The sequence below is a fragment of the Cervus canadensis genome, chromosome 1, assembly GCF_019320065.1.
Source record: "Cervus canadensis isolate Bull #8, Minnesota chromosome 1, ASM1932006v1, whole genome shotgun sequence".
Lineage (NCBI taxonomy): Eukaryota > Metazoa > Chordata > Mammalia > Artiodactyla > Cervidae > Cervus > Cervus canadensis.
Window position 1 is genome coordinate 61317422 of NC_057386.1, and position 26520 is coordinate 61343941.

The 26520-nt window shown below is 35.8% G+C and overlaps 1 protein-coding gene across 2 annotated transcripts in view; it reads left to right on the forward strand.

The window, feature by feature from the left end:
- Positions 1–25948, forward strand: part of MAP9 (microtubule associated protein 9) — a 38332-nt gene extending 12384 nt beyond the window's left edge. Inside the window, exons 6-14 of one of the 2 annotated variants that reach the window (XM_043483985.1) lie at positions 4117–4210; positions 5979–6142; positions 7928–7998; positions 9301–9469; positions 10401–10490; positions 11928–12089; positions 12209–12354; positions 12531–12663; positions 25713–25948. In XM_043483985.1, coding sequence (XP_043339920.1) covers positions 4117–4210; positions 5979–6142; positions 7928–7998; positions 9301–9469; positions 10401–10490; positions 11928–12089; positions 12209–12354; positions 12531–12663; positions 25713–25835 — 1152 coding nt within the window. In that variant the 3' untranslated portion in view covers positions 25836–25948. Of the gene's footprint in view, positions 1–4116; positions 4211–5900; positions 6143–7927; positions 7999–9300; positions 9470–10400; positions 10491–11927; positions 12090–12208; positions 12355–12530; positions 12664–25712 lie in introns of both variants that reach the window. The other variant, XM_043483977.1, reaches the window with a different exon arrangement.
- Positions 25949–26520: the final 572 nt, after the last annotated feature.

Below are 26520 nucleotides of genomic sequence, written 5' to 3' on the forward strand. Positions count from 1 at the left end.
GGACATTATTCAGACCGGTAGTGATGCCTAACTAAATCCTCTTTGTAATGCATGTTATGTCCCTTGATTAAAGAAAAAAGTATTCCTAAAGTTTTTAAAGTAACATTATGACAGAAAGTTTAATCGAAAAATATCTATTCATAATCCCACCAGTTAATAACAACAATGTTCATTATTCTAATTCCCTTTGGGACTATTTTTCCTACACTTATTTTATCATATTTGTCATCTTAACATTCATAATGTTTTGTATTATGCTTTTTTTTTTAAAATCTCTTAGCACTGAGCACTGAAGTGTTTCTGGGTTGCTAGGTGATCTTGAGACTACATTCACCTTAACGACGATAACATAACCCATAATGTAGATCTATTGTTTTATTGTTGGGTATATTAGATACTTTTGTTTTTAATAATTTAAAATTTCCTTATTCCTCATTATAAAATTTTCCTGAGCATACTGTGAATCTTCTTTAAGCCCACCTTTTCAGGGATTTCCATTAATTTTTTGTCCTACCTTTCTCTCTCCTGTATCCATAATCTTTGCCTCTGGAAGGGTCTGTTATCATCCACATTCAGCTATACTTATGTCTCTTAAACTGTGTGTGAATTCTTACATGACACTGCACCTCTCTACTGCCTTACTTTCCTTCAAGTGTCACAGCTAGATGTGGAAAGGATGACACTTTCCTTTTTGCTCTAGCCTCACTTCCTACCTTTGCTTCGTGTATGTCTTTGTATGATGATACATAGCTATAGTTTTCTGTTAAATTAACTCAGTATTTCTGGGATAAAATCTGGTCAGTCATAGTAGGTTATTTTAGTGTGAGATTTCATTTCTTAATATTTTGTTAAGACTTCTACATCTGTGTTTATGGAGGCAGACTATAATTTTTTCCTTATAATGTTATTGTCAGGCATGGGAATCATGTGAATTGGGGAGTGTTTCCTTTCTCTTTGTTTTCTAAAATTTGGTATGAAACCAAAAATTTGGTATCATTTTTTCTGTAATTGGGAGAATTCACCAGCAAAATTATCTGGGGCTAGAATTTTCTTTGTGGAGAGGTCTTTGATACTAAATTTGACTTTTTTCTTGTTTTGGATAGATACTTTGGTATTCAGATTTGCTACTTCATCAGTTTAGTAATTTATGTCTATTTAGAAATTTGACCACTTTATCTGAGATGCTGAATTTATAAAGTTGTTTGTGATATTCCTTTATGCTTTTAATGGCAATAAAATTATCATGACATTCCATCTTTCATCTCTAATGTATAGTTTGTGTTTTCTGTCTTTCTTGTTAAATTTTGACAGGCATTGGTCAGTTTTGTTAAATTTTTCTGAGAACCAATGTTGACTGTTAGTTTTCTCTATTGTTTGTTTCCAGTTTCACTGATTTTTATTCTTTATTCTTTATTTCTTTTATTTTCTTTGGATTTTCTTTGGTTTTAATTTACTTATCTTTAAGTTAGAAAATGTGTCCCTTCATTTTAAGCTTTTCATCTTTTCTATTAAAACTTTTAAAAACTATGAATTTTCCTCTAATGCGCTGATTAGCAGCACCATTTTTTATGCCATTTATTTTCATTATCATTCCTTTAAATATGTTTTCTAATTTTTCTTGTGATCTCTTTTTTGATCAAACGGTTATTTTATGATGAATGATTTTAAACTTTTAGTCTTAGACTTTTAAAGAACTAAAAGAGTAGAATAAACTAGAATAAACATTTGTAGTTTTCTTAGATTTATATTCTATTCTAAGGTATATACCATTCTAAGGATCTTCATTTCTTCCTTTAGATTCATACTCCTTCTAGTGTTATTCCCCTTCAATCTTAAGAACCTATTTTTATGTTTCTTGTATTATAGACAGTGACAGCTTTGCTCAATCTTTACTTATCTAAAAAAATTCAGTTTATCTTCATTTTTGAAGGATGACAGCTGAATATGTACTTGGCTGACAGTTCTCTTCTCCTACCTCCAGCTCTTTATAGGTTTCCATTGTTCCTGACCTCTATAATTTCTGTTAGAAAATCAGCAGAAATTTACCTTGTTGTACTCATTTTATAACATTTTGGGTTTTTTTTTTTTTTCTGACAGCTTTCTGAATTTTTTTTTTTTAAACTTTGTCTTTTTTCTTTGAATTACAATAATTTGACTACAAGGTACCTAGGTATAGCTTTTCTTTATATTTATCCTGCTTGGATTTCATTGAAGTGTCAGGATCTGTAAACTGATATTTTCCATGAAAATGGGAAGTTAGTTTTTTTTTTTTTCTGTTTCATTTTCTTTTCTCTCGTTTGTAATCTAGTGTATTGAAATTTTTGATATGTCTCACCAGTCTCTCATGTTCATGTTCATGTTTCTTCAGTCTTTCCACCTTTGTTTTCTTCAAATTCTGTCTTCAAAGACTTTGAGTTCACTGCCTTTTTCTACTGTATCTGATTGGCTGTTAAGTCTATCAGTAATTTTTTTTTTTTTTTTAATTTCAGTACTGTTCAACTCTGGAATTTCCAATTTTTTTTTTTTTTTTTTTTTGTATTTTCTGTATCTAATAACAAGATACCCATCTGTTCCACCACTATGTATATATTTTTCCTCCTAAATGCTTGAAGATATTTATGATACCTACTTTAAAGTTCTTGTTTGCAAATTGCAATATCTGGGTCATCTCTGGGTTGGTTACTATAGACTGTTTTTGTTGTTTGTTTTCATAGTATAAGTCACTGTTTTCTGTTACTTAATTTTTTGATTGAATACTGAATATTATGGATGATATGTTGTAGAAATTTTGGGTTCTATTATGTTTCTCTGAACGTGTGTTCTATCATTACTGATTTTATGGCCAGACTTAAATATCTAACTCTGTCTCCCTTGCCATGGACATTGACTAAAACTTCTGCTTAGTTTTTTTACTTTCTAGCTACTACAATTTTACAGGGCCCTCTGAGGTCTTTTCCATGCCATGCATAGTTCAGCCAAGGGTTTGAGGTGGATTTTATATGCCAATTTTGAGGTTCTTGCCCTCTGCCCAAATTTATTGGCTGATCTTCTGTTCCTAAACTCTATTCTCTGACTCCTCAAGCAAGTCTGGTAGGGTCGCAGCCTACTACTACTTGAGCTACACAGTTGGGGAAATTTTCTCAGGAGAAAAGCTACTAATTTGCAAATCTCCTTGGGTAAAGCTTCATCTCTTAGGGTAAACTCCAGTGTTTAGCCCTTCTGCCATCTTCCCAGATGGTTTCTCTTTATTGCTTTTGACATTAAATATATGGGAAAAAAATAAAAATTTTTATACAATAAAAATCAAACTTCTTATAGTATCATCACCCTTAGACTAGAGTATTATCCTACAAAGAGATGTTTAATATAGGAACACAAATATAATTACTTCATTTCATATATAATTATTTTATTTCAGAGATAGTAATTTTGAGGAAAACTAAAGTGCATGAAATCTATGTACTTTCTAATCTAAAACATTTGGAAGTAGCTACTTGGTTTTTGGGCTTCCCAGGTGGCACTAGTGGTAAAGAACCCACCTGCCGATGCAGGAAATAAAAGAGATGCGAGTTCTGTCCCTGGGTCGGCAAGATTCCCTGGAGGAGGAAATGGCAACCCACTCCAATATTCTTGCCTGGAGAATCCCATGGACAGAGGAGCCTGGTGAGCTACAGTCCACAGAGTCACAAAGAGTCAGACATGGCTGAAACAACAACACACACACACACACATGCACTTGGTTTTATGAATTGCTTTTGTTTGAACAACTATTAATATTCATTTCAAACTAAGGGTTTTTGACCTACGATCTTTATGCTTTCTTAGAAAGTATGTACTTAGAGAAAGAGATGTCAAATACTTAAGTATTTCTGAGATTTGATTTTAGAGCAGCAGCAGTTTTGAAAATTGCTAAAGATGGATTTAGAAGTTTCAGTTAAAGAACTGAAAGAGCTCTTAACTTGAAAGTAAAGTATATTATAACCTCCTTTGACTTAACCCTTATGGTGTTTCAGTAGAAAACTAATGATGCATATTTCAGAGTAATGAAGTAGTCTTAATACTGTTATTGCCCTCCACAAATCTTGAGAGCTAAACTTTCATAGTTTCTTTAAATAGGATCCATGGTTAACAAGTGTACCATCATCATCTGATAAAGAAAATCTTAAAGATTCCTTTTCACTAGGATCTGAGGAAAAAGCCTCCATTACAGGTGATTATATCAAAGTATCCTACTGCATTTTATTTGTGAACTTCTGTATTGCTTAGAATGCCATAGAAGTATGCCAAAGGAGTAATACTTCACATAGTTACAGGAATAATATATGTTTATGTTTGCCTGAGTTTTAATCTCAGTGATGCAATTTATTAACCTTGTGATTATAGATGCAGAACTTAATCTCTCAGTTTAAGAGAAATTGCCTCAATCCCCCAAGTTATAATAATCAACCTCATTAGCCTATTGTGAAAATTAAGAGATGCTATGCATTTTAGCCACTAAGTCAATTCTTGACAAAGTAGAGTATTCACTCAGGGTGAGCTATTATTATGGATTTGTTGCTCCAATACTCAGCATAATGGTTAGGTGAACTTTTAAATTGAGACTAAGGTGGACTTAAATCCAGGTACAAGGTACATGAGAAGGTAACTAACCTTTCTGGCCCTATATATTGATCTTTAAAATGCTCATAAGAGTAGAGTGGTTATAAGAATTAAATTAATTAATACATGTAAAGCACATATAACAGGACTGTAGTTAACACACAGTAAGTGTGAGGTATAAATAAGTTAACATTCTTTCTTTCCTTAGTCCTATGAGATATAAAGGCATAACTGTTTCTAAGGTTGGTATGCATAACTCGCATTTATTAAGTGCTTACTGTGTAGTATAATTTTTATCATTTTACAGATGAGAAAAACTGAAGTGCAAAGATATTGGGAAACATACCCAAGGTCAGTGATGGAGCCATAATTTGAATCTTTGGCTCCAAAGTCCTTGTTCTTTTCACTGAGTACACTGATTAGCAGAATCCATTATTGATACTTTAAATCATGAGTACTGTCCAAATATGAACATATAATTGGAATTATAAAGTGATATTATATCTAGCTTACCTCAAAATGAGCTCCCCAAAAATGGCTGTAACGAAAGCCTCAGCATTAAGACTTTGACAGTAAAGATACAGGTTTGGCCAGGTACTAGTAGAACTGAAAGTTGGTGATCAGCACAGAAAGCACTGATTTTCTGTTGTACATTCTAAAGTGTGATAGAATCAAAATAGTAGAAGCAATTCTGTAAAAGCAAAACTGAATCCTCCATGCCAGAGCCTGTCCCTTGAGCACTGAGATGGTGAGTATTAGGCCTTCCATTCCTGCCCTTTTGTTATCAGAGGCAACACTGAATCTTAGTGGGAGTAAAACTCTGGCAGATGACCTTATTCTCTGTGTGGCAGACTCTTCTAGAATTGCATTGATTCTTGGTTTTCTCTGTGTCTGTACAATTTCACAACTGCATTGCTAGTAACTGTGGTAGCTTAGAGATCTATGCCTTTGGTTCCAGCTAAGAAACACAGGCTTTTAAATAGAATAGATATTGCTATCTCACTTACTTGATTTATACAAACATTTGTGACATTTCTATGTTTCAGGATGGTTATTCCATTCTATTTACTTATATGATATTTTCCTGAGGTGTACCAAATGCTTTAGTAGATTTAGTAGCTGTTTTCTCTGTTATAGATCACTTTGGAAAAATGTTTATTCAAGTTGAGTATGGTTGTTTTCTCCATTTCTATTTTGCAAGAAAGATCAGAGACAGTTTTCATTTAGCAGAAAGCAAATGAATCAGTTATCCACCTCCTTAATTCAGAAGGGAGATTTAATTCTGTTACTTTGTCACAAAGTATATCAGAATGAAGAATGCACTGAAAGCCATAATTCCTTGAAATCAACTGAAAATGAAAAGACCTCATTTTTGATAGACTTTGTCACTACTGCACTTGAGAAACTCAAGGAAAGTCAAGTGACTGTTGGTGACGTTGAAGAAGAAAAGAAGAAAGCTGAACTGATTATGCATGATGGCTTAACAGCTGAAGAGCCACCACTACTACAACTTCAGAGTATCTTGTGTACTGAGTCTTCAAAGGTATTTATATAAAATTGTACCATCTATACTGCACCTTAAAACTCAAAATAAAACTCTTAAATATTTTATCTTCCATGGTAGGTACTTCTAAATTATCTGTGTGAGACTCGTCTTTTAATGGTGGTATTATACTGTCACGTGGTCTGTATTCAGTAGAATTTTCACTTCAGAGAAGTGTTGAAGTGAGTACAGTAAAACCCAGCATTTCATTAAAATTTTCAGAGGTATATGATCATAATATTCTTTTAAATGTTTCAGAAATACATACCCAGAAGTGGGTTGATTTCTGTAGGTCTTCATGTTATAAAAATATAGCTGTCTGGAATAATTTCTGAGGGTTTGGGATTAGTGAAATGTATTCCTTTGGATATCTTTTTAAATACTTTAAAAAATTTAAAAATAAAAATCTTTTAAGAAATATTTATCAGCATCCATGCCTATTTAAATGGAAGGACAGGGTCATTATCAGGAATATTATTATCATTACCTTGAGAACCAGATTTGTGATATGTAGAATTACTTGTCCCTATGCAATATTGCAGGCATCCTTGGTGACTGAGAGGTAAAGTATCTGCCTGCCAATGCAGGGGACACGGGTTTGTCCCTGGGTTGGGAAGATCCCCTGGAGAAGGAAATGGCAACCCACTTCAGTATTCTTGCCTGCGAAATCCCATGAACAGAGGAGCCTACAGTCCATGGGGTCGCAAAGAGTTGAGCAACAAACAGCAATATACTATATTACACTAGAGTACTATACTGTTAAAATTTATGGTGAAGCATTTTTAGCCTCTATTTCTCCTGAGTTTTCTTTATCCAGTTTCTCCTGCAGTTAACTGGTGGCTATGTATATTTACTATTGGGGAAAATAACAGTTACCTGAAAACTTGTGGTCGAACAGGACTTTTGTAATACAGGGTATTAGATTTTCACTACATTTTAAGGAGAAGGTTCATTAAGACATATTCCAGGTATTTTTCCTTAACCATTTTCCTTAGGAAAACACTAATGCCAAGTTAGGGATGTGTTTACAGCTGTGCTATCACGTTAGTGCTGGCACCCGTCTGCTTGTGTAAAGTAGAAAAGTCATTCCTTAAAAGGAAGAAGGGTATTCTGGGATTTAAAGACAAGGTTTTGGAAATGTTTAACAGGCAATTTATATAGAATAGGCGATTTAAATTAGAACAGGCGATTTATATAAAACAAGGAAGATTATAACATATTTCTTTTGATCGAATCTTTGGCTTTATTCTTACTCGTTACCAAGTGATTTTAAGTCTGAATAAGTCATTCCCCTCTAAGGTCTCTTCCTTGGGCTCTCATTATGGAATGCAATGCAGACTCCTCCCCACTGCCTGGACATCTCTCATGGTTCTTTCTGGACCTTACGCTCCTCAACTCCCCCTGCCGTTCACTATGTCTCAGCACCTTTCACTGGTCTGTTTCTCACAACTATCAAGTCCTCCCCAGAGTGTCACATGGCCCTTTTCTATCCATCATCTGATGTCACATCCTCAGGGGCCCTTCCCTGATCACCTGCATTAAAGTAGCTCCTCAACTCTACTCTGTCACTGCCATTACACCTAGTTTATCACTTTCATGAGTCACATTATTTATGTGTTTAGTATCAATCAGTTTCCCTTAAATGTGATATCCTTATTTGTTCCTGGTGACTGCAATGCTGAACACATAGTAGATGCTCAAAAAACATTGACTTTCTAGCAGTTGGCCTCTTACTATAACTGTGATATATACAGTGAGTAATCTTTTGCTTTTTCTATTTAATAGAAAGCAATTCAAGATAGAACTATGAAGAATAAAAAACCAACAAATAATAGAGCATCTAGTGCATCTAGCAGGTAATAAAGTTATCATTTTCCTTCAGTTATAGGTTTATATTTCAACAAAGCAAGTTTTAGTTTAACTTCTGAAAGTAAATTTCATTTGGTATTCTTAATTTTCTTATGAGAAGAATGAATTAGTTACTTCATGGTCAATCCCCTTAGTTGCATCTATTCTTTTATAAAAGGAATTGATTAAGGATCATCTATGTTCTACGTTGCTCATGAGATGGTTTCTTTCTCCTATTTTTCCTGAGACAGTAGATATAAAGTAGTAATAAAGCTGAAGTCTAGCATTCACCTTCTCTGTTAAGTGTCTTTGTCCAACGCATGTAAAATTATACTTTAAACTTTGAGGTTCTATGCACTAAGTTGGTTTATTAAAATGATAAGAACTGATCATCATTCACACTGATGCCTAACTCATAAGTGCTAATCAAAACCTTCTGCATCTTTTACATTGTCATTACTCAAATAGAAAAAAAAAATTATTACTCAAATAGAAGAGGGATCGGCAAACTTTTTCTGTGAGTTTGCCAGTTAGTACCTATGGCAGGTCTTATAGGCCAGATGGCCTCTGTTGTAATTACTCTCATCTGCTATTGTAGTAGGGAGGCCACTGTTGGCATTATGAAAATAAATGAAATAGCTGTGGTGTAATAACTTTGTATACCAGAAGAGATTGTGAGCCAGATTTTCCCATCAACCCTAAGTTAGAGGTTATTAGTCTAACTTTATATTTAAGATGGTTTATGTAGCAAAATGGGGCTTCTCTGGTGGATCAGCAGTAAAGAATCTGCCTGCCAATGGAGGAGAAGGGATTTGATCCCTGGGTCAGGAAGATCCCCTGGAGAAGGAAATGGCAACCACTCCAGTATTCTTGTCTGGGAAATCCCGTGAACAGAGGAGGCTGGTGGGCCACAGTCCATGGGGTCGCAGAGCTGAACATGACTTGGCGACTAAACAGCAGCAGCAGCAGCAGCAATAAGGCAAAGTAATACAAGAAACTGTTAAAACCTACTTATTAGTATTGTTTTTTCCCATGTAACTTGAGTCCATGTTTTTAAAAATGTTTTAACTATAAATAACCTAAAAAGAAAAATTATTTTGAAGCTGTATGTAAATTAAAGTAAAAAAATTTAAATTATGTTGAAGGGGTCTTTGTGTACTAATAAATAAAATACCACATCATTTTCAAAGTAATTATAATTTATTAAATTATAATGTAGATTTTAGATATAGTAGTTTCAAAATCTAATGGATCTTTCTTGTACCAGTGTAATTGTAATAGTTTATCTTGATTCATTTGGATCTTTTCAGATTAATGACCTCTGAGTTCTTAAAGAAGCCTAGTTCTCTAAGGAGGACTCCGTCGACAGCTCCAGCTTCTCACTATTTAGGGACTTTGAGAGTCTTGGACCAAAAGCCCTCACAGAAACAGAACACAGAACCTGACAGAGCAGATAACCTAAGGGCAACTGTTTATCAGGTAAAAAGGAAAATATTTGTTTTTTTAATTAGAATTAATCACATAAGATTTTTTTATCAGGGAATAAAATGAACTGTCAGAAATGATTTATTAATCCATTTCCTTTATAATGCCTGAGCAATCCAAATCTTCTCCAAGTTTGCTTGTGTGTGTGTGTGTTCAGTTGTGTTCGAGTCTTTGCAATCCTGTGGACAGTAGCCTGCCAAGCTTTTCTGTCCATGGAATCCTGCAGGCAAGAATACTGGGATGAGTTGCCATTCCCTTCTCCAGGGGATCTTCCCAACCCAGGAATTGAACCCAGGTCTCCCTTATTGCAGGCAGATTCTTGACCATCTGAGCCACCAGGGCTACTTTAAACTTTGCTTAACTAATCATAATTGTAAAGAAAGATAATTTGCCATTGCAATTGATAAAAATATAACAAAAGCAAAATATAGTTAAGGTATATCTATGTTTTTATACTTTTTCAACTTAAAGTTTATATTGTTATGAACAAAAGTGTTTTAATATTTTTTTCTTTCCTGAGACTTTTTGTATTTGAGTTAAACTTACTTAGAAAAAAGCTTTTCTAATTTTTCAAAATTCAAAACAGATGTCTTTTTTGGTCTTATCTGTTATATAAAATACATCATATTTTAGAAAATTGTCCATGTGAATTTCAGAGAAAATGTTAATATATGCAGTCATCATATTTAGTCTTTGAAATCTGTTCCTAATACTGAGAAAGATAACATACATATGATTTTCTTAATTCTTGCTCATTGTTATATATTAAAATATTATCAGAAAAAGGAATGATATTTGCACATGTAAAGTTTGTAAGGTTTATGTTTTGGGTTTTTTTAAGTTTTAATTATATATTTCAGAAATAAGAATTCTAATTCATTTGCGAAAGTTTGCATAACAAATCGCCTTTTTCTTCTTTTCACAGGAGTGGTTAGAAAAGAAAAATATTTATTTACATGAAATGCACAGAATTAAAAGAATTGAAAGTGAAAACTTAAGGATTCAAAATGAACAGGTATTCTGAAATATGGAAATGAAAAATATTCTGGATTTTTAAGTCAGTAAAATAGTTCTGAATACTTAATATTTTTAAATCAACTGTTTTTTAAATGGTGAAATAAATTGTATATAAAAATGATTTCTGATTTTATTTCTCTAGTACTTTATACATTTTTAGTTGATATAAATATAACTGGTTTACATGAAAGCATAGATACACAGATTTTCTTATGTGTGCAGTAGCTTTGGCACTATTGATTATGAACATTTTTTTTTCTTGTGACCATGTACCTGTTTCATTCCTAAAAACTGAATTCACTATTACAACTTAGCCAAGAATGTAAAGGGTCTTCAGACATTAACCTTCAGTTATCCTCTTTTCTGTCTTGAAATTTTTTATGTCTTTAAGACCAACCTCTACCTGAGTGATTGCCCCTGACCTTCCCATTGAATGGAGCTGGGCTCTCATTTCAATCTCACTTGTACTTCACTTTCTGCCTCTATCTCCTGCCCCATAGCCTACAACATGCTCATTTGTTTCTCATCTTCTGAAGTAAAATCACTGAAGAAAACACAACACAACAAAACCAACCCTTCTTTTTTTTTTTTAATACTACCATGAATAGAAATAGTGCTGAGTGGAGCAGCCCTGCAGGGGGTGCCTGGACACTGGGACATGTTTGAGCTTGATCTGCCACAGTCAGTGCCAGACAGCTCATTTGGTCTTCACAGCTCAGTGAGGGTGGCCATACTTCTCCTTCTAAATTATGTTATCTCTGTAATAAGACTTCATAGCATTTAATGCTGAGCAATATTATAAGGCAAGCAGAATATTATGGGATTAGACTGAAGTAAGTAAAGTAATAACATTTTCCAGTCTGGCCCATGTTTTCAACATTTGGGACATGTTTATGCAGTAAGAATTGTATGCTCTGATATCAGTCAAAACTCAGGGTTAAAGCAAAGACCTGTGGCTTTCTGTGTGACTTGGCCAATTTACCTTACTTTGACTGTAATTTTAAACTGAAATAGGTTAAAGAAAGAGGTAAAATTAGTAATTTAAAAAAAATTTTAAATTATCTGTCTGGCCTGTAACTTTGCTGATGTTTTTCTTTTAATGCAATATTTCATTATGAGCACTTTGCAGTACCAGTTAACCTATTTCAGTATACTCTGAAAACATTTGTTCAGTGCACTTCCCAAAAAAGCTTCCTTCCTATGCATGGTAGTAGATCAATATCTGAGAAGTGCTTAGAAAAGGATATTTTAAAATACAGTGAATAATTCAGATACCATTTTTTATAAATTAATTTTTCTAAATCATTTAAAATAGATTGCTTTGAAACCGAACTTGATGAAATTAAGGAAAATAAAGACACATACTTACATGTATATCTATATCTGTCAATTTATATTAATACACACACATATGACTATTATTTTTCCAAAATAGAAAAGAGCTGCTAAGAGAGAAGAAGCCTTAGCATCATTTGAGGCCTGGAAAGCCATGAAAGAAAAGGAAGCAAAGAAGATAGCTTCAAAAAAAAGGCTTGAGGAAAAAAACAAGAAGAAAACTGAAGAAGAAAATGCTATGAGAAAAGGAGAAGCACTGCAAGTATGCAATAGCTTTAATATCTTTCTTAATTTTAAGTATTTGAAAATTAGTGATTAACTGTACTTTTACTATTTTATTATATTCACATTCAATAAGAAGGTAGTTCTTAACTTTTTCAGGCTTTTGAAAAATGGAAAGCAAAAAAGATGGAATACCTTAAGGAGAAAAATAAAAAAGAGAAAGAATATGAAAGAGCAAAGAAACAGAAAGAGGAGGAAACTGTTGCTGAGAAAAGAAAAGATAACTTAACTGCTGTTGAAAAATGGTAATCTAAAATAGCAAATGTTTTGATAGATCTGAAATTAGTAACACTTTAGGATTTTCTAAAATTCATTTACTTGAATGTTATTAACATGCTCAGTCTTATCGCAGAGACACATTGGGGAATCTTTATTATATATTCTCCTTTAACTTGCCAATGTGTTATACTATCTTACATAGGAATGAAAAAAAGGAAGTTTTTTTCAAGGAAAGGGAAAAAGTAAAAATACATGAGAAAAGAAAAGAAGAACTGAAAAGAGCTGAGAAAAAAGAAAAAGATAAACAAGCTCTTGAGGAATATGAAAAATGGCTGGTAGGTGTTATTTGTTAATGCAGTTGTGTATCTTAAATGTACTTTTTGTGACTTTTCTGTCCCTAATTCCAATTCTGTTTGTCTCATGCCTACTGACTGTTTCTGCCTGGAAGTTGCCTTGTTGAATTCATCCTCTCCTTCTATATATATCATAATTTCTTCAATCTACTCATATCTATTAATGATTGTGTGTGTGCTCAGTGATGTCTGACTCTTTGTGACCCAGTGGACTGTAGCCCACCAGGCTGTTCTGTCCATGGGGTTTTCCAGGCAAGAATCCTGGAGTGGGTTGCCATTCCCTTCTCCATGGGATCTTTCTGGTCCAGGGATAAAACCCTGGTCTCCCACATTGCAGATTACCATCTGAGCCACCTGGGAATAATTAATGATTCTACTATTCCCTAAAGCACTCAGGCTTAAAACTTTAGTCATAATATTGTGGCCCACTTATTCTTTGCAATAATTCTCATATCTAAAATCATAAAAATCTAACAAGTGTATTACTGAAGATACCAGGTTAGTTTATGTAGAACTTGGTCCTAACACACAGTAAAATAGTATTTAATGAGAAAGTTATTTCATTTTTTATTTCCTTTTGATCTTTCTGATGACCATCTCAAGGACATGGTCTTACTTAAGTGGTTTTTTAATGAAAGAAAGCAAGTGTGAAGACTGGGAGAAATGATAATAAATGACTTTATATTTTTTTGTTTCTTTCAATATTCTTATGCTTATACTTGCTTTTTGTTGAGGGCAAGCAAAATATCATTTTCTATCTTAAAATATCAACATAAATATGTATTTTATTAATTGATTTTTGAATAAGTAAATACATTTCATATGAATAAGTATTTTGCATGCTAAGTTGCTTTAGGCATGTCTGACTCTTTGTGACCCCATCAACTGTAGCCCACCAGGCTCCTCTGTCCATGGGATTCTCCAGGCAAGGATGCTGGAGTGGGTTGCCATGCCCTCCTCCATGGGATCTTCCTGACTCAGGGATTGAACCCATGTCTCTTTCATCTCCTGCATTGGCAGGCAGGTTCTTTACCGCTAGTGCCACCCTGGGAGGCCCAATTGAATACTTTACATTAGTCAAAAAGTGCAAAATTTCTCCATAGGGCTTAGGGTCCAATAGGGTTTCTGGTTAAAAAATTCATGTAGTTCAACATGAATTTTTTTTCCTTTTTTTTTTTCCCACTTATTTCTATTAGTTGGAGGCTAATTACTTTACAATATTGTAGTGGCTTTTGCCATACATTGATATGAGTCATGAATTTTTGAATTCATGTCTATCACCATGAATTAAAAGTTAATTCAAAAAGTTAAAGTTAAAAGTATGTCATTCAGACGTTTTTTTTTTTTGCATTTTTGCATATTTTTTGCATATTTGTATTTCTCTAGTTAAGATTGAGATTGAACATTTTTCATTTGTATAAGGATTAATTGTATTTATTTTTCCTATAAAGAGTCCATTTTACACTGATCATAAACTAAACATTTTTTCATTGGTCTTTTTCTTCTTGATTTCTAGAAGCTTTTATATGTACTAGGGAAATTAGGCTATCATTTCTGATATGAGTTACAAAAATTTTTTTTCCCATTGTATTGTCAACTTTGCTCATATTATTTAATGAAGAATTTAATTTTATGTTCAGGTATCAAATCTATTAGTCTTTTTCTATGGCTTCTCAATTTTAGGAATAGTTGAAAGGACCTTCTAAAATCTGAAATCAAAGCTCCCATTTTTCTTCTAATAACTTTATGATTTCAATATCTTGACATTTTAACATTTGTTCTACTTAGAACTTGTCCTGGTGTATGATGGAAAATATGATTCCATCTTTATTTTTTCCAAATGCATCTTTCATGAAACAGCACATCTTTTTACCCACTGATTTGAGATACTCATTTTAGATACATTAGATCATTCCCATATTTTTGGGTCTATTTTTCGACTTTCTGTTTCATTGGTCAGTCTCACTAGAAATATTCCAGTGCTATACTCTTCTGCTTATCAGGACTTTATATATTTTTATAAGTTTGTGTTAATCTCCCTTCATAATTTCATTCAAAGTGTTTCTGAGTATTCTAGGTTTCTTCACATAAAGTTTAGAATCAGTAACTAGAGAAGCACACAGGACCCGAAGCAGGCTATTTAAAGGTAGGATAAAGGATGAGATACCTAGGAATAAACTTAGGAAAATGCACAAGACCAGTATGAAGAAAACTTCAGAATACTCCTGAAGTACACAAATGAAAACTTGAGAAATTAGAGCAAAACTGCCCTCAGATAGAAGCAATATAATAATATTATAAAGATATCAGTTTTCCCCTGAAGTAATTTGCAAATTTAATGTAAATCCTAGTAAAAATACCAACAGAATTTATTCTCGTGTATGTGTTTAATACTGCTATAATGCTAAATCTATGCAGAGAAACAGTAATAAAATAAGGCAATCAAAATTGCTTCAGTGGTTTGAATGAGAATAGTAACGTTCTATGATGACTTTCTTAGACTGAGCTTTTAAATGATGCTTTGTTCTAAGAAAAATTAAAAAATTTCTTATATTAAGGCAATGCATGCTAATTCTGCTAGTATCTCTTAAAGTAGTGCATATGTGCTCAATTCATTCAGTCATGCTGGAGTCTTTGGACTTGTAGCCTAGCAGGCTGCTCTGTCCGTTGGATTCTTCAAGCAAGAATACTAGAGTCGGTTGCCATGTCCTCCTCCAGGGGATCTTCCTGACCCAGGGATCAAATTCGTGTCTTTTACTTATACTGTATTATCAGGCAGGTTCTTTACCACTAGCACCACTTGGGAAGCCCTTTAGAGTACTGATTAAATGTAAATGTCTCACTTTTCAGTTTTATTTTCACATAGTCTCAAAAATTAGATAGAATTTCTCAGATGACTAAGTTATACATGACTAATGTAAAATACTAAGTTAGGTACATTATGTTTTATTATAATGTTTAGTCACTTTCTCATTCTAATCAATCCTGTGGAGAACAAAATCTCATCAAAGACATAAGACAAAATAACTTGTTTTGATGTACAATATATCCCTATAATATAGTGCTACCTGAAAAAAAATCTATGTACAACATGTTATAGATCTATTTCCCATCTTACCAATTTCTTATTGAAATTTGCTTGCAGAGAGAATGGGAAATTACTCCTATACAGAAGAGCTAATTACTTCAATTTTCATATAAAGTAACATATCAAAATTTTGATGTACAACCTAGCTTGGGGAGTGAACATTTGATGGGTCACTGTTTTCAGTGAACATTGTAGTCAAAGATCAAGTAAGATGCTTCATGCTGGTTCCCATATTAATTCATGTGCTTAGTGTGTCCTTAGTCACTCAGTCGTGTCCGACTCTGTGATCCCATGGGCTGCAGCCAGCCAGGTTCCTCTGTCCATGGAGATTGTCCAGGCAAGAATACTGGAGTGGGTTGCTATGCCCTCCTGCAGGGGATCTTCCCAACCCAGGGATCAAACCCAGGTCTCCCACATTGCAGATTCTTTACCAGCTGAGCAGCCAGGGAAGCCCATATTAATTCATAGTTATGTTTAATAAAAAAAATAATAATAATAATAAACAAAAGATTCATACCCCAACAAACAATGAAAAAACTTTTTTAACAAGCCTCTTTTAATTATTTCTCAAGATAACATCAGTTTATCTTAATTGATGTTAAGGTTGATACTTAATTGCGCTTTTCCTGCCCTGAGTTTTTAGCATCTGCTGGTAAACTCAAAGTTGCTTCAAGTTCCTCTCTCTCCCCATGTTAAATGGAATGGATAAAGAGGTTAATTTACTCAGTTTCTGAGAACACAGCATGGTCACTGCTTTTCCCTCACCTAGCTTAGTGGGCCTCCCACTCTCTAAAGTATTAAGTTGATTGGCAGTGGTCCAATTACAGCTTTTATTTTGCCAATTAGTATTCTGAAAGGAACTTCTTTCCTGGGAGTAGCAAGGATGCAAACATTCTCATGAAAAAGAGCAAAATGTTAAGAGAAAAATAAGTCTCAGCTTTCTTCACTTCTTTTGTTGTATATGAATAATTGTGTTCTAATGGACCCTTGTACTAACATATTCTTCTTGTGACATTATCAATTCCTTTTATGTACTGATAAAAGAAGTATAGACAACTAATACTTACCAAAGTGCCACTCTTCCCAAGCCATTCAGCAGAGATTGTCAAAGGGTTCCCTGATACCATGCTCTTGGGAATACAAGGAAACCACTTTATAGTTTTAGCACAGACTTAAAGAAACAGGCAGTCAAGGCTGCAGGATGAAAATACCAAATGCTATTAACATTTCAGATATTCCTATATCATTGTTTGGATTTTATATTAATTCTCAGATACACAGTCATTTTTTGAAAAGGAGTATAGCAGGGAAACCAAATGGTTCTAAAATTCACCTGATATAATAAAAATGTGAGACTATGGAAGATAAATTTTCAGAATAATATGAAACAGGATTATACCAATCACACAATGAAATATGAACTTACCATTTCACTCACCTATGAATCCACATTCTTCTACCTTCCTGGATTATTCCCATCAAGTCTCAGTATATTTAATCTTAAATAAAAATAAACTCTCAATTCTTTTCTCTCCAGTTACAATTCCATATTTTGCTGCCCTTTTTTATAGTAAACTTCTGGAAAGTTTGTTTATACTCCATAGTTCTTAATATTCTTTCCATCCTTAATAAACTCCAAGCCTAATAACCCTCTCCCAGAACTCCATTTTGAGAGTTATGGTTTTGCCAGACCATTCAACCTATAGGATGTATTCTTTCCTGCCCCATACCCTAGACCCTGGGCATGCTGCATACTTGACTTCTCCTTCCGCTTATCGCTGTCTCCTCCTCTGTTGCCCTGGGTGCTGTTTACCTCTCAACTCTCTGTCTTCCTTCTCCAAATCTCCTGTTGACAGCTTTTTTTTTTTTTAACTTGTGTTCTAAATGTTATGATGACTTGCCACAGTAGACAGTAAATCTTACACATTCACCATGTCATTCTCATCAGGGACCCTCTCCCATCCCTGCCAGGCTGTGTTCACACTGGCACTCTATTCACCCATCTTCTCCTTGTGTGAGAGTCTCACGCACACACCTCTCCTCCGTGCACGTCACCAGTGTCTCCTCTTACCCATCACCTCTCACTGAAAGTGAATGCCTGAATCCACTTTGCTTTGAAAGTAAGAACTTCCTTTTATTTTTTTTTATCAATCACAACAGCTTATTTATATGTTTCATAAAATTTTACACAGTTTGGAATTATCTGTTGTTTACGTACTTGTTATTAACCATCTATTTTGAAAGTTCCCTAAGGGACAGGGACAGTAATTTATGTGTTTGGATTTTATAATCACTTCATGCATGGCTTCTTGTATACTACTTAACCATGGTAAAGTCTTGGTGCTTAACAGAATGAAAGAGCACACTGTAGCCAAGAAATTGAAGATGGTTTCTCCTTGAAAAAAACCTAGAGAGCATATTAATAAGCAGAGACATCATTTTGCCAACAAAGGTCCGTATAGTCAAAGCAATGGCTTTTCCAGTGGTCATGTACAAATGTGAGAGTTGGACCATAAAGAAGACTGGACTGAAGAATTGATGCTTTCGAACTGTGGTTTTGGAGGAGACTCTAGAGAGTCCCTTAGTCTGCAAGGAGATCCAACCAGTCAATCCTAAAGGAAATCAACCCTGAATATTCTTTAGAAGGACTAATGCTGAAGCTGAAGCTCCAGTATTTTGGCCATATGATATGAAGAGCTGACTCATTGGAAAAGACCCTGATGCTGGGAAAAATTGAAGGTGGGAGGGGAAAGGGATGACAGAGGATGAGATGGTTGGATGGCATCACTGACTCAATGGACATAAAGCTGAGCAAACTGGGCATAAAACTGGGAGGTGGTGAAGGACAGGGAAGCCTGGTGTGCTGCAGTCCATGGGGTTGCAAAGAGTCAGACACGACTGAGCGACTGAACAACAGCAGCAGCAAGGAGACTAATAGACCATGGACTCCTCAGAACCCATTACCTGTAAGGATGTACTATATAATAAAATAACACAAATTAATAGATGTGAGGCAGTAACAATTTGGATTATTCATGACATTTGGACATAAAGTCACTTCGAACAATTCTTTACTGTAATACATACTTCAAAAAATTTAAGCATTAAGCTGGCTTCCTCAGTGTCTCAGCAGTAAAGAATCTGCCTGCAATTCAGAGGATGTGGGTTCAATCTCTGGGTCAGGAAGATCCCCTGGAGAAGGATATACCAACCCACTCCTTTATTCTTGCCTGAGAAATCCCATGGACATGTAGCAGGGCAGGCTACAGTCCATGAGGTTTGCAAGGAGTTGGACACAACTTACTGTCTAAACAACAACAATAAAATTCCAAACAATAGGATATATAACAATGTAAACTAAAAAGTAAGTATAGGTAAGTATAGGTCAGGGGTGGCGGCCAAGAGGAGCTGCCCAATGTCGAAGGTAAGGAGTGGCCACTGCACTTTGCTGGAGGGTAAGGAGTGGCCACTGCACTTTGCTGGAGCAGCCATGAAGAGATATCCTATGTGCAAGGTAAGAGAAACCCAACTAAGATAGTAGGTGCTGAAAGAGGGCATCAGAGGGCAGACAGACTGAAACCACAATCACAGGCAACTAGCCAGTCTGATCACATGGACCACAGCTTGTCTAACTCAATGAAACTAAGCCATGCCATGTGGAGCCACCCAAGACAGACAGGTCATGGTGGAGAGATCTGACAGAATGTGGTCCACTGGAGAAGGGAACGGCAAACCACTTCAGTATTCTTGCCTTGAGAATCCCATGAACAGTATAAAAAGGCAAAAAGATAGGGCACTGAAAGATGAACTCCCCAGGTCAGTAGGTGTCCAATATACTACTGGAGATTAGTGGAGAAATATCTCCAGAAAGAATGAAGGGATGGAGCCAAAGCAAAAACTGTACCCAGTTGTGGATGTGACTGGTGATAGAAGCAAGGTCCAATGCTGTAAAGAGCAATATGGCATAGGAACCTGGAATATCAGGTCCATGAATCAAGGCAAATTGGAAGTGGTCAAACAGGAGATGACAAGAGTGAATGTCAACATTCTAGGAATCAGAGAACTAAAATGGACTGGAATGGGTGAATTTAACTCAGATGACCATTATATCTACTACTGTGGGCAGGAATCCCTTAGAAGAAATGGAGTAGCCATCATAGTCAACAAAAGAGTCCGAAATGCAGTACTTGGATGAATCTCAAAAATGACACAATGATCTCTTGTTTGTTTCCAAGGCAAACCATTCAATATCACAGTAATACAAACCTATCCCGGAACCAGTAACACTGAAGAAGCTGAAATTGAACAGTTCTATGAAGACCTACAAGACCTTTTAGAACTAACACCCAGAAAAGATGTCCTTTTCATTATAGGGGACTGGAATGCAAAAGTAGGAAGTCAAGAAATACCTGGAGTAACAGGCAAATATGGCCTTGGAGTACAGAATGAAGCAGGACAAAGGCTAATAGAGTTTTGCCAAGAGAACGCACTAGTCATAGCAAACACCCTCTTCCAACAACACAAGAGAAGACTCTACACATGGACATCACCAGATGGTCAACAATGAAATCAGATTGATTATATTCTTTGCAGCCAAAGATGGAAAAGCTCTATACAGTCATCAAAAAAAAAAAAAAAAAAAAGCTCTGGTCAGGAGCTGACTGTGGCTCAGATAATGAAGTCCTTATTGCCAAGTTCAGACTGAAATTGAAAAAAGTGGGGAAAACCACTAGACCATTAAGGTATGACCTAAATCAAATCCCTTATGACTATACAGTGGAAGTGAGAAATAGATTAAAGGGACTAGATCTAATAGACAGAGCCTGATGAACTACTGATGGAGGTTCATGACATTGTACAGGAGACAGGGATCAAGACCATCCCCAAGAGAAAGAAATGCAAAAAAGCAAAATGGTTGTCTGAGGATGCCTTACAAACAGCTGTGAAAAGAAGAGATGCAAAAAGCAAAGGAGAAAAGGAAAGATATACCCATTTGAATGCAGAGTTCCAAAGAATAGCAAGGAGAGATAAGAAAGCCTTCCTCAGTGATCAGTGCAAAGATATAGAGGAAAACAATAGAATGGGAATTTCTCCAAGAAAATTAGAGATACCAAGGGAACATTTCATGCAAAGATGGGTTCCATAAAGGACAGAAATGGTATGGACCTAACAGAAGCAGAAGATATTAAGAAGAGGTGGCAAGAATACACAGGAGAACTGCACAAAAAAGATCTTCACAACCAGATAATCGCAATGGTGTGATCACTCACCTAGAGCCAGATATCCTGGAATGTGAAGTCAAGCAGGCCTTAGGAAGTATCACTATGAACAAAGCTAGTGGAGTTGATGGAATTCCAGTTGAGCTATTTCAGATTTTAAAAGATAATGCTGTGAAAGTGCTGCATTCATTATATCAGCAAATTTGGAAAACTCAGCAGTGGCCACAGGGCTGGAAAAGGTCATTTTCATTCCAGTCCCAAAGAACGCTCAAACTACTGCACGATTGCACTCATCTCACACGCTAGTAAAGTAATGCTCAAAATTCTCCAAGCCAGGCTTCAGCAACATGTGAACTGTGGACTTCCAGATGTTCAAACTGGTTTTAGAAAAGGCAGAGGAACCAGAGGTCAAGTTGCCAACATCCGCTGAATCATTGAAAAAGCAAGAGAGTTCCAGAAAAACATCTATTTCTGCTTTATTGACTATGCCAAAGCCTTTGACTGTGTGGATCACAACAAACTGTGGAAAATTCTGGAAGAGATGGGAATACCAGACCACCTGACCTGCCTCTTGAGAAACCTATATGCAGGTCAGGAAGCAACAGTTAGAACTGGACATGGAACAACAGACTGGTTCCAAATAGGAAAAGGAGTACATCAAGGCTTATTGTCACCCTGCTTATTTAACTTCTATGCAGAGTACCTCATGAAAAATGCGAGGCTGGAGAAGACACAAGCTGGAATCAAGGTTGCCAGGATAAATATCAATAATCTCAGATATGCAGATGATACCACCCTTATGGCAGAAAGTGAAGAGGAACTAAAGAGCCTCTTGATGAAAGTGGAGAGTGAAAAAGTTGGCTTAAAGGTCAACATTCAGAAAACTAAGATCATGGCATCTGGTTCCATCACTTCATGGGAAATAGATGGGGAAACAGTGGAAACAGTGACTGACTTTATTTTTTTGGACTCCAAACTCACTGCAGATGGTGATTGCAGCTATGAAATGAAAAGACGCTTACTCCTTGGAAGGAAAGTTATGACCAACCTAGATAGCATATTAAAAAGCAGAGACATTACTTTGTCAACAAAGGTCCGTCTAGTCAAGGCTATGGTTTTTCCAGTAGTCAGGTATGGTTGTTAGAAAAGCTGAGCACCAAAGAACTGATGCTTTTGAACTGTGGTGTTGGAGAAGACTCTTGAGAGTCCCTTGGACAGCAAGGAGATCCAACCAGTCCATCCTAAAGGAGATCAGTCCTGGGTATTCATTGGAAGGACTGATGTTGAAGCTGAAACTCCAATATTTGGCCACCTGATGCAAAGAGCTAACTCTTTTGAAAAAACCCTGATATTGGGAAACATTGAAGGTAGGTGGAAAAGGGGGTGGCAGAGGATGAGATGTTTGGATGGCATCACCGACTCAATGGACCTGAGTTTGGGTAAACTCTGGGAGTTGGTGATGGACAGGGAGGCCTGGCATACTGCAGTTCATGGGATTGCAAAGAGTCGGACACTACTAATCAACTGAACTGACTGAAAAGTTGTTGGAAGATAATTTGTTACAACTTTGGAAAATAAATTGTCATGCAGCAAAGTCAAACATATTCATACCCTACAAACTGTCAGTTTCACTCCTAGAAATGTATATGGAGATTCTTGACTTATAAGCACAAAGAATCAGACATTTACAGCAGCATTGTCTTTGTGTGGGAAGAAAACATTAGAACATCATGTCTTCAACACCAAAATAGGTATATTGTAAATTGTTGATATACTAGGATTCTGTGCATCACTGAATTAGAACTATAGCTCTATATAGATATATCTTAGAGATATGATTATAAAGAAGATGGTTGCCAAAGAATATGTAGCATGGTACCATTTAGCATTGATTTAAAATTGATGCTTTCAAATTGTGTTGCTTGAGAAGACTCTTGAGAGTCCAACATGACACCTTTTAGCATAAATTTTAAAAATATGCCTAAAAATTGTTATTTGGGGATGAATATATGTGTGATAAAGGTATTAAGAGATGTGCTGCAACTATAAGCACTACATTCAGAGTAATGGTTAGGTCTGGAGGGTAGAGAAAAAACAGGTGCAGTGAGAGAATGGATGCAAGGGCTGCACAAGTATTGATCATGTTTTATTTCAAAAGGTTGGTAGTGAGTGTGCAGGTTTTGACTGTATTGCTCTTTAAACAGTTTAGTTGTCTATCGTTGAAATGTTAATTTAAAAAAAAATTAAGGACTAAAAATATGTAGATAAAATGCTACAAGGATAATATGTGTTACATGAAAATATGCAAATTGCTAAAAATTGTAAACACCTAACATGCAGTTAGGTGAGCAAATAATTTGACAAAAAATTCACAAGAAGACTAAACAAATGAAAAGGTGCTCAAGCTCAATAATAAGCAAAGAAATATGAGCCTCAATATTCAAATATCTGTAAACACTGAAGTATCTTCTGCTGCCATCACATACTCAGCCTTTGAATCTAGTAATTTATTTCTGAGACCCTGTTCTCCAAAAGTCATCACTAACTTCTAACAATTATTCTCTTTGATTTATGGAATTAAAGATCTTTTTCTTCCTATTTTCATAATTCTCTTAAAATATTATCACTGTTAATATTTAAAAAAATTAAGTGGTGTGCTAATGCCTGTTGATAGTATACTTATAATTCAGCAACATTCCCTAGCTGCTATTGCTTTCTAACCAATTAAGGGATTTCCAGAAATACATGATACGCAGATGATACCACCCTTATGGCAGAAAGCGAAGGAGAACTAAAGAGCATGTTCATGAAAGTAAAAGAAGAGAGTGAAAAAGTTGATTTAAAACTCAACATTCAAAAATCTAAGATCATGGCTTCTGGTTCCATCACTTCATGGCAAATACATGGGGAAACAATGGAAACAATGAGAAACTTTATTTTCTTGTCTCCAAAATCAAGGCAGATGGTGACTGTAGCCATGAAATTAAAAGATGCTTATTCCTTGGAAGAAAAGCTATGACCAATCTAAACAGCATATTAAAAAGCAGAGACATTACTTTGCCGATAAAGGTCTGTCTAGTCAAAGCTATGGTTTTTCCAGTAGTCATGTATGGATGTGAGAGTTGGACTATAAAGAAAGCTGAGTGCCAAAGAATTAATGCTTCTGAACTGTGTTGGAGAAAACTCTTGAGAGTCCCTTGGGCTGCAAGGAAATCAAACCAGTCAATCCTAAAGGAGATCAGTCCTGAATACTCATTGGAAGGACTGATGCTGAAGCTAATGCTCCAGTTCTCTGGCCACCTGATGTGAAGGACTGACTCATTGGAAATGATCTTCACTCTGAGAAAGATGGAAGGCAGGAGGAGAAGGGGATGACAGAGGATGAGATGGTTGGATGGTATCACTGACTGAATGGACATAAATTTGAGCAAGCTCCAGGAGTTGGTGATGGACAGGGAAGCCTGGCATGGGGTTGCAAAGAATCAGACATGAATGAGCAACTAAACTGAACTGAACTGAGAAAAACATCTACTTCTGTTTCATTGACTCTGCTAAATCCTTTGACTGTGTGGATCACTATAAACTGTGGGAAATTCTTCAAGGGATGGAAATACCAGACCACCTTACCCATCTCCTGAGAAATCTGTATGCAGATCAAGAAGCAACAGTTAGAACCAGACATGAAAGAATGCACTCAAAATTGGGAATGGAGTACATCAAGGCTATATATTGTCACCCACTTATTGAACTTCTATGCAGAGGACATCCTGAAAATGCCAGGCTGGATGACTCACAAGCTGGAATCAAGATTACTGGGAGAAACATCAACAACCTTAGATATACAGATGATACCACTCTAATGGCAGAAAGCAAGGAGGAACTAAAGAGTCTCTTGATGAGGGTGAAAGAGAAGAGTGAAAAGGCTTGCTTAAAACTCAACATTCAGAATACTTAAATCATGGCATCTGGTCCCATCACTTCATGGCTAATAGATGAGGAGAAAGTGGAACCAATAACAGATTTTGTTTTCGTGGGCTTCAAAGTCACTGGATAGTGACTGAAGTTATGAAATGAAAAGATGCTTGCTCCTTGGAAGAAAATCCATGGCAAACCTAGACAGCATATTAAAAAACAGAGACATCACTTTGCCAACCAAGGTCCGAATAGTCAAAGCTATGATTTTTCCAGTAGTCATGTATGGATGTGAGAGTTGAACCATAAAAAAGACTGAACACTGAGCAATTGATGCTTTCAAATTGTGGTGCTGGAGAAGACTCTTCAGAGTCCCTTGAACAGCAAGAAGATCAAATCCTAAAGGAAATCTTTCCTGAATATTCATTAGAAGGATTGATGCTGAAGTTCCAGTACTTTGACTACGTGATTCAAATAACTGACTCATTGGAAAAGACCCTGATGCTGGGAAAGATTGAGGGCAAGGAAAGAAGAGGGCAGCAGAAGATGAGATGGTTAGATAGCATCACCAACTCAATGGACATGAGTTTGAGCAAACTCCAGAAGATACTGAAGGACAGGGAAGCCTGGCATGCTGCAGTTCATGGGGTTGAAAAGAATCAGATGCAACTTAACAAAGCTAACAAATGACATTTAAATACCCTATAATGATTATTTTGTTCTTCAGTAAGCAACGTGATTTGAAAATAATGGTCATATTTGTATATACATTTTTAGTTTTTGTTTGTTTGTTTGTTTTGTTTTCTCTTTAGGAAAAAAAAGAAAGGAAGGAACGAATTGAACGAAAACAAAAGAAACGCCATCCCTTTCTTGAAAATGAGGCACTTCCTCCATGGAACCCTCCAAGCAGAATTGTGTTCTCAAAAGTGTTTTGATAATTCTGAAAACTAAGATCATGGCATCTGGCCCCATCACTTCATGGCAAATAGATGGGGAAACAATGGAAACAGTGACACTTTTTTTGGGGGGGGGCTACAAAAACACTGCAGATGGTGACTGCAGCCATGAAATTAAAAAATGCTTGCTCCTTGGAAGAAGAGCTATGACCAACCTAGAGAGCATATTAAAAAGTAGAGACATTACTTTGACAACAAAGGTCTGTCTAATGTAAGTTATGGTTTTTCCAGTAGTCATGTATGGATGTGAGAGTCAGACTATAAAGAAAGCTGAAAAAAAAAAAAAAAAAAAGAAAGCTGAGCGCTGAAGAATTGGTTTTGAACTGTGGTGTTGGAGAAGACTCTTGAGAGTCCCTTGGACAGCAAGGAGATCCAACCAGTCCATCCTAAAGGAAATCAGTCCTGAATATTCATTGGAAGGACTGATGCTGAAGCTGAAACTCCAATACTTTGGCCACCTGATGCAAAGAACTGACTCATTTGAAAGACCCTGATGCTGGGAAAGATTGAAGGTGGGAGGAGAAGGGGATGACAGAGGATGAGATGGTTGGATGGCATCACCGACTCAGTGGACATGAGTTTGAGTAAACTCTGGGAGTTGGTGATGGGCAAACAGGCCTGGGGTGCTGCAGTCCATGGGGTGGCAAAGAGTCAGAGACTCTGA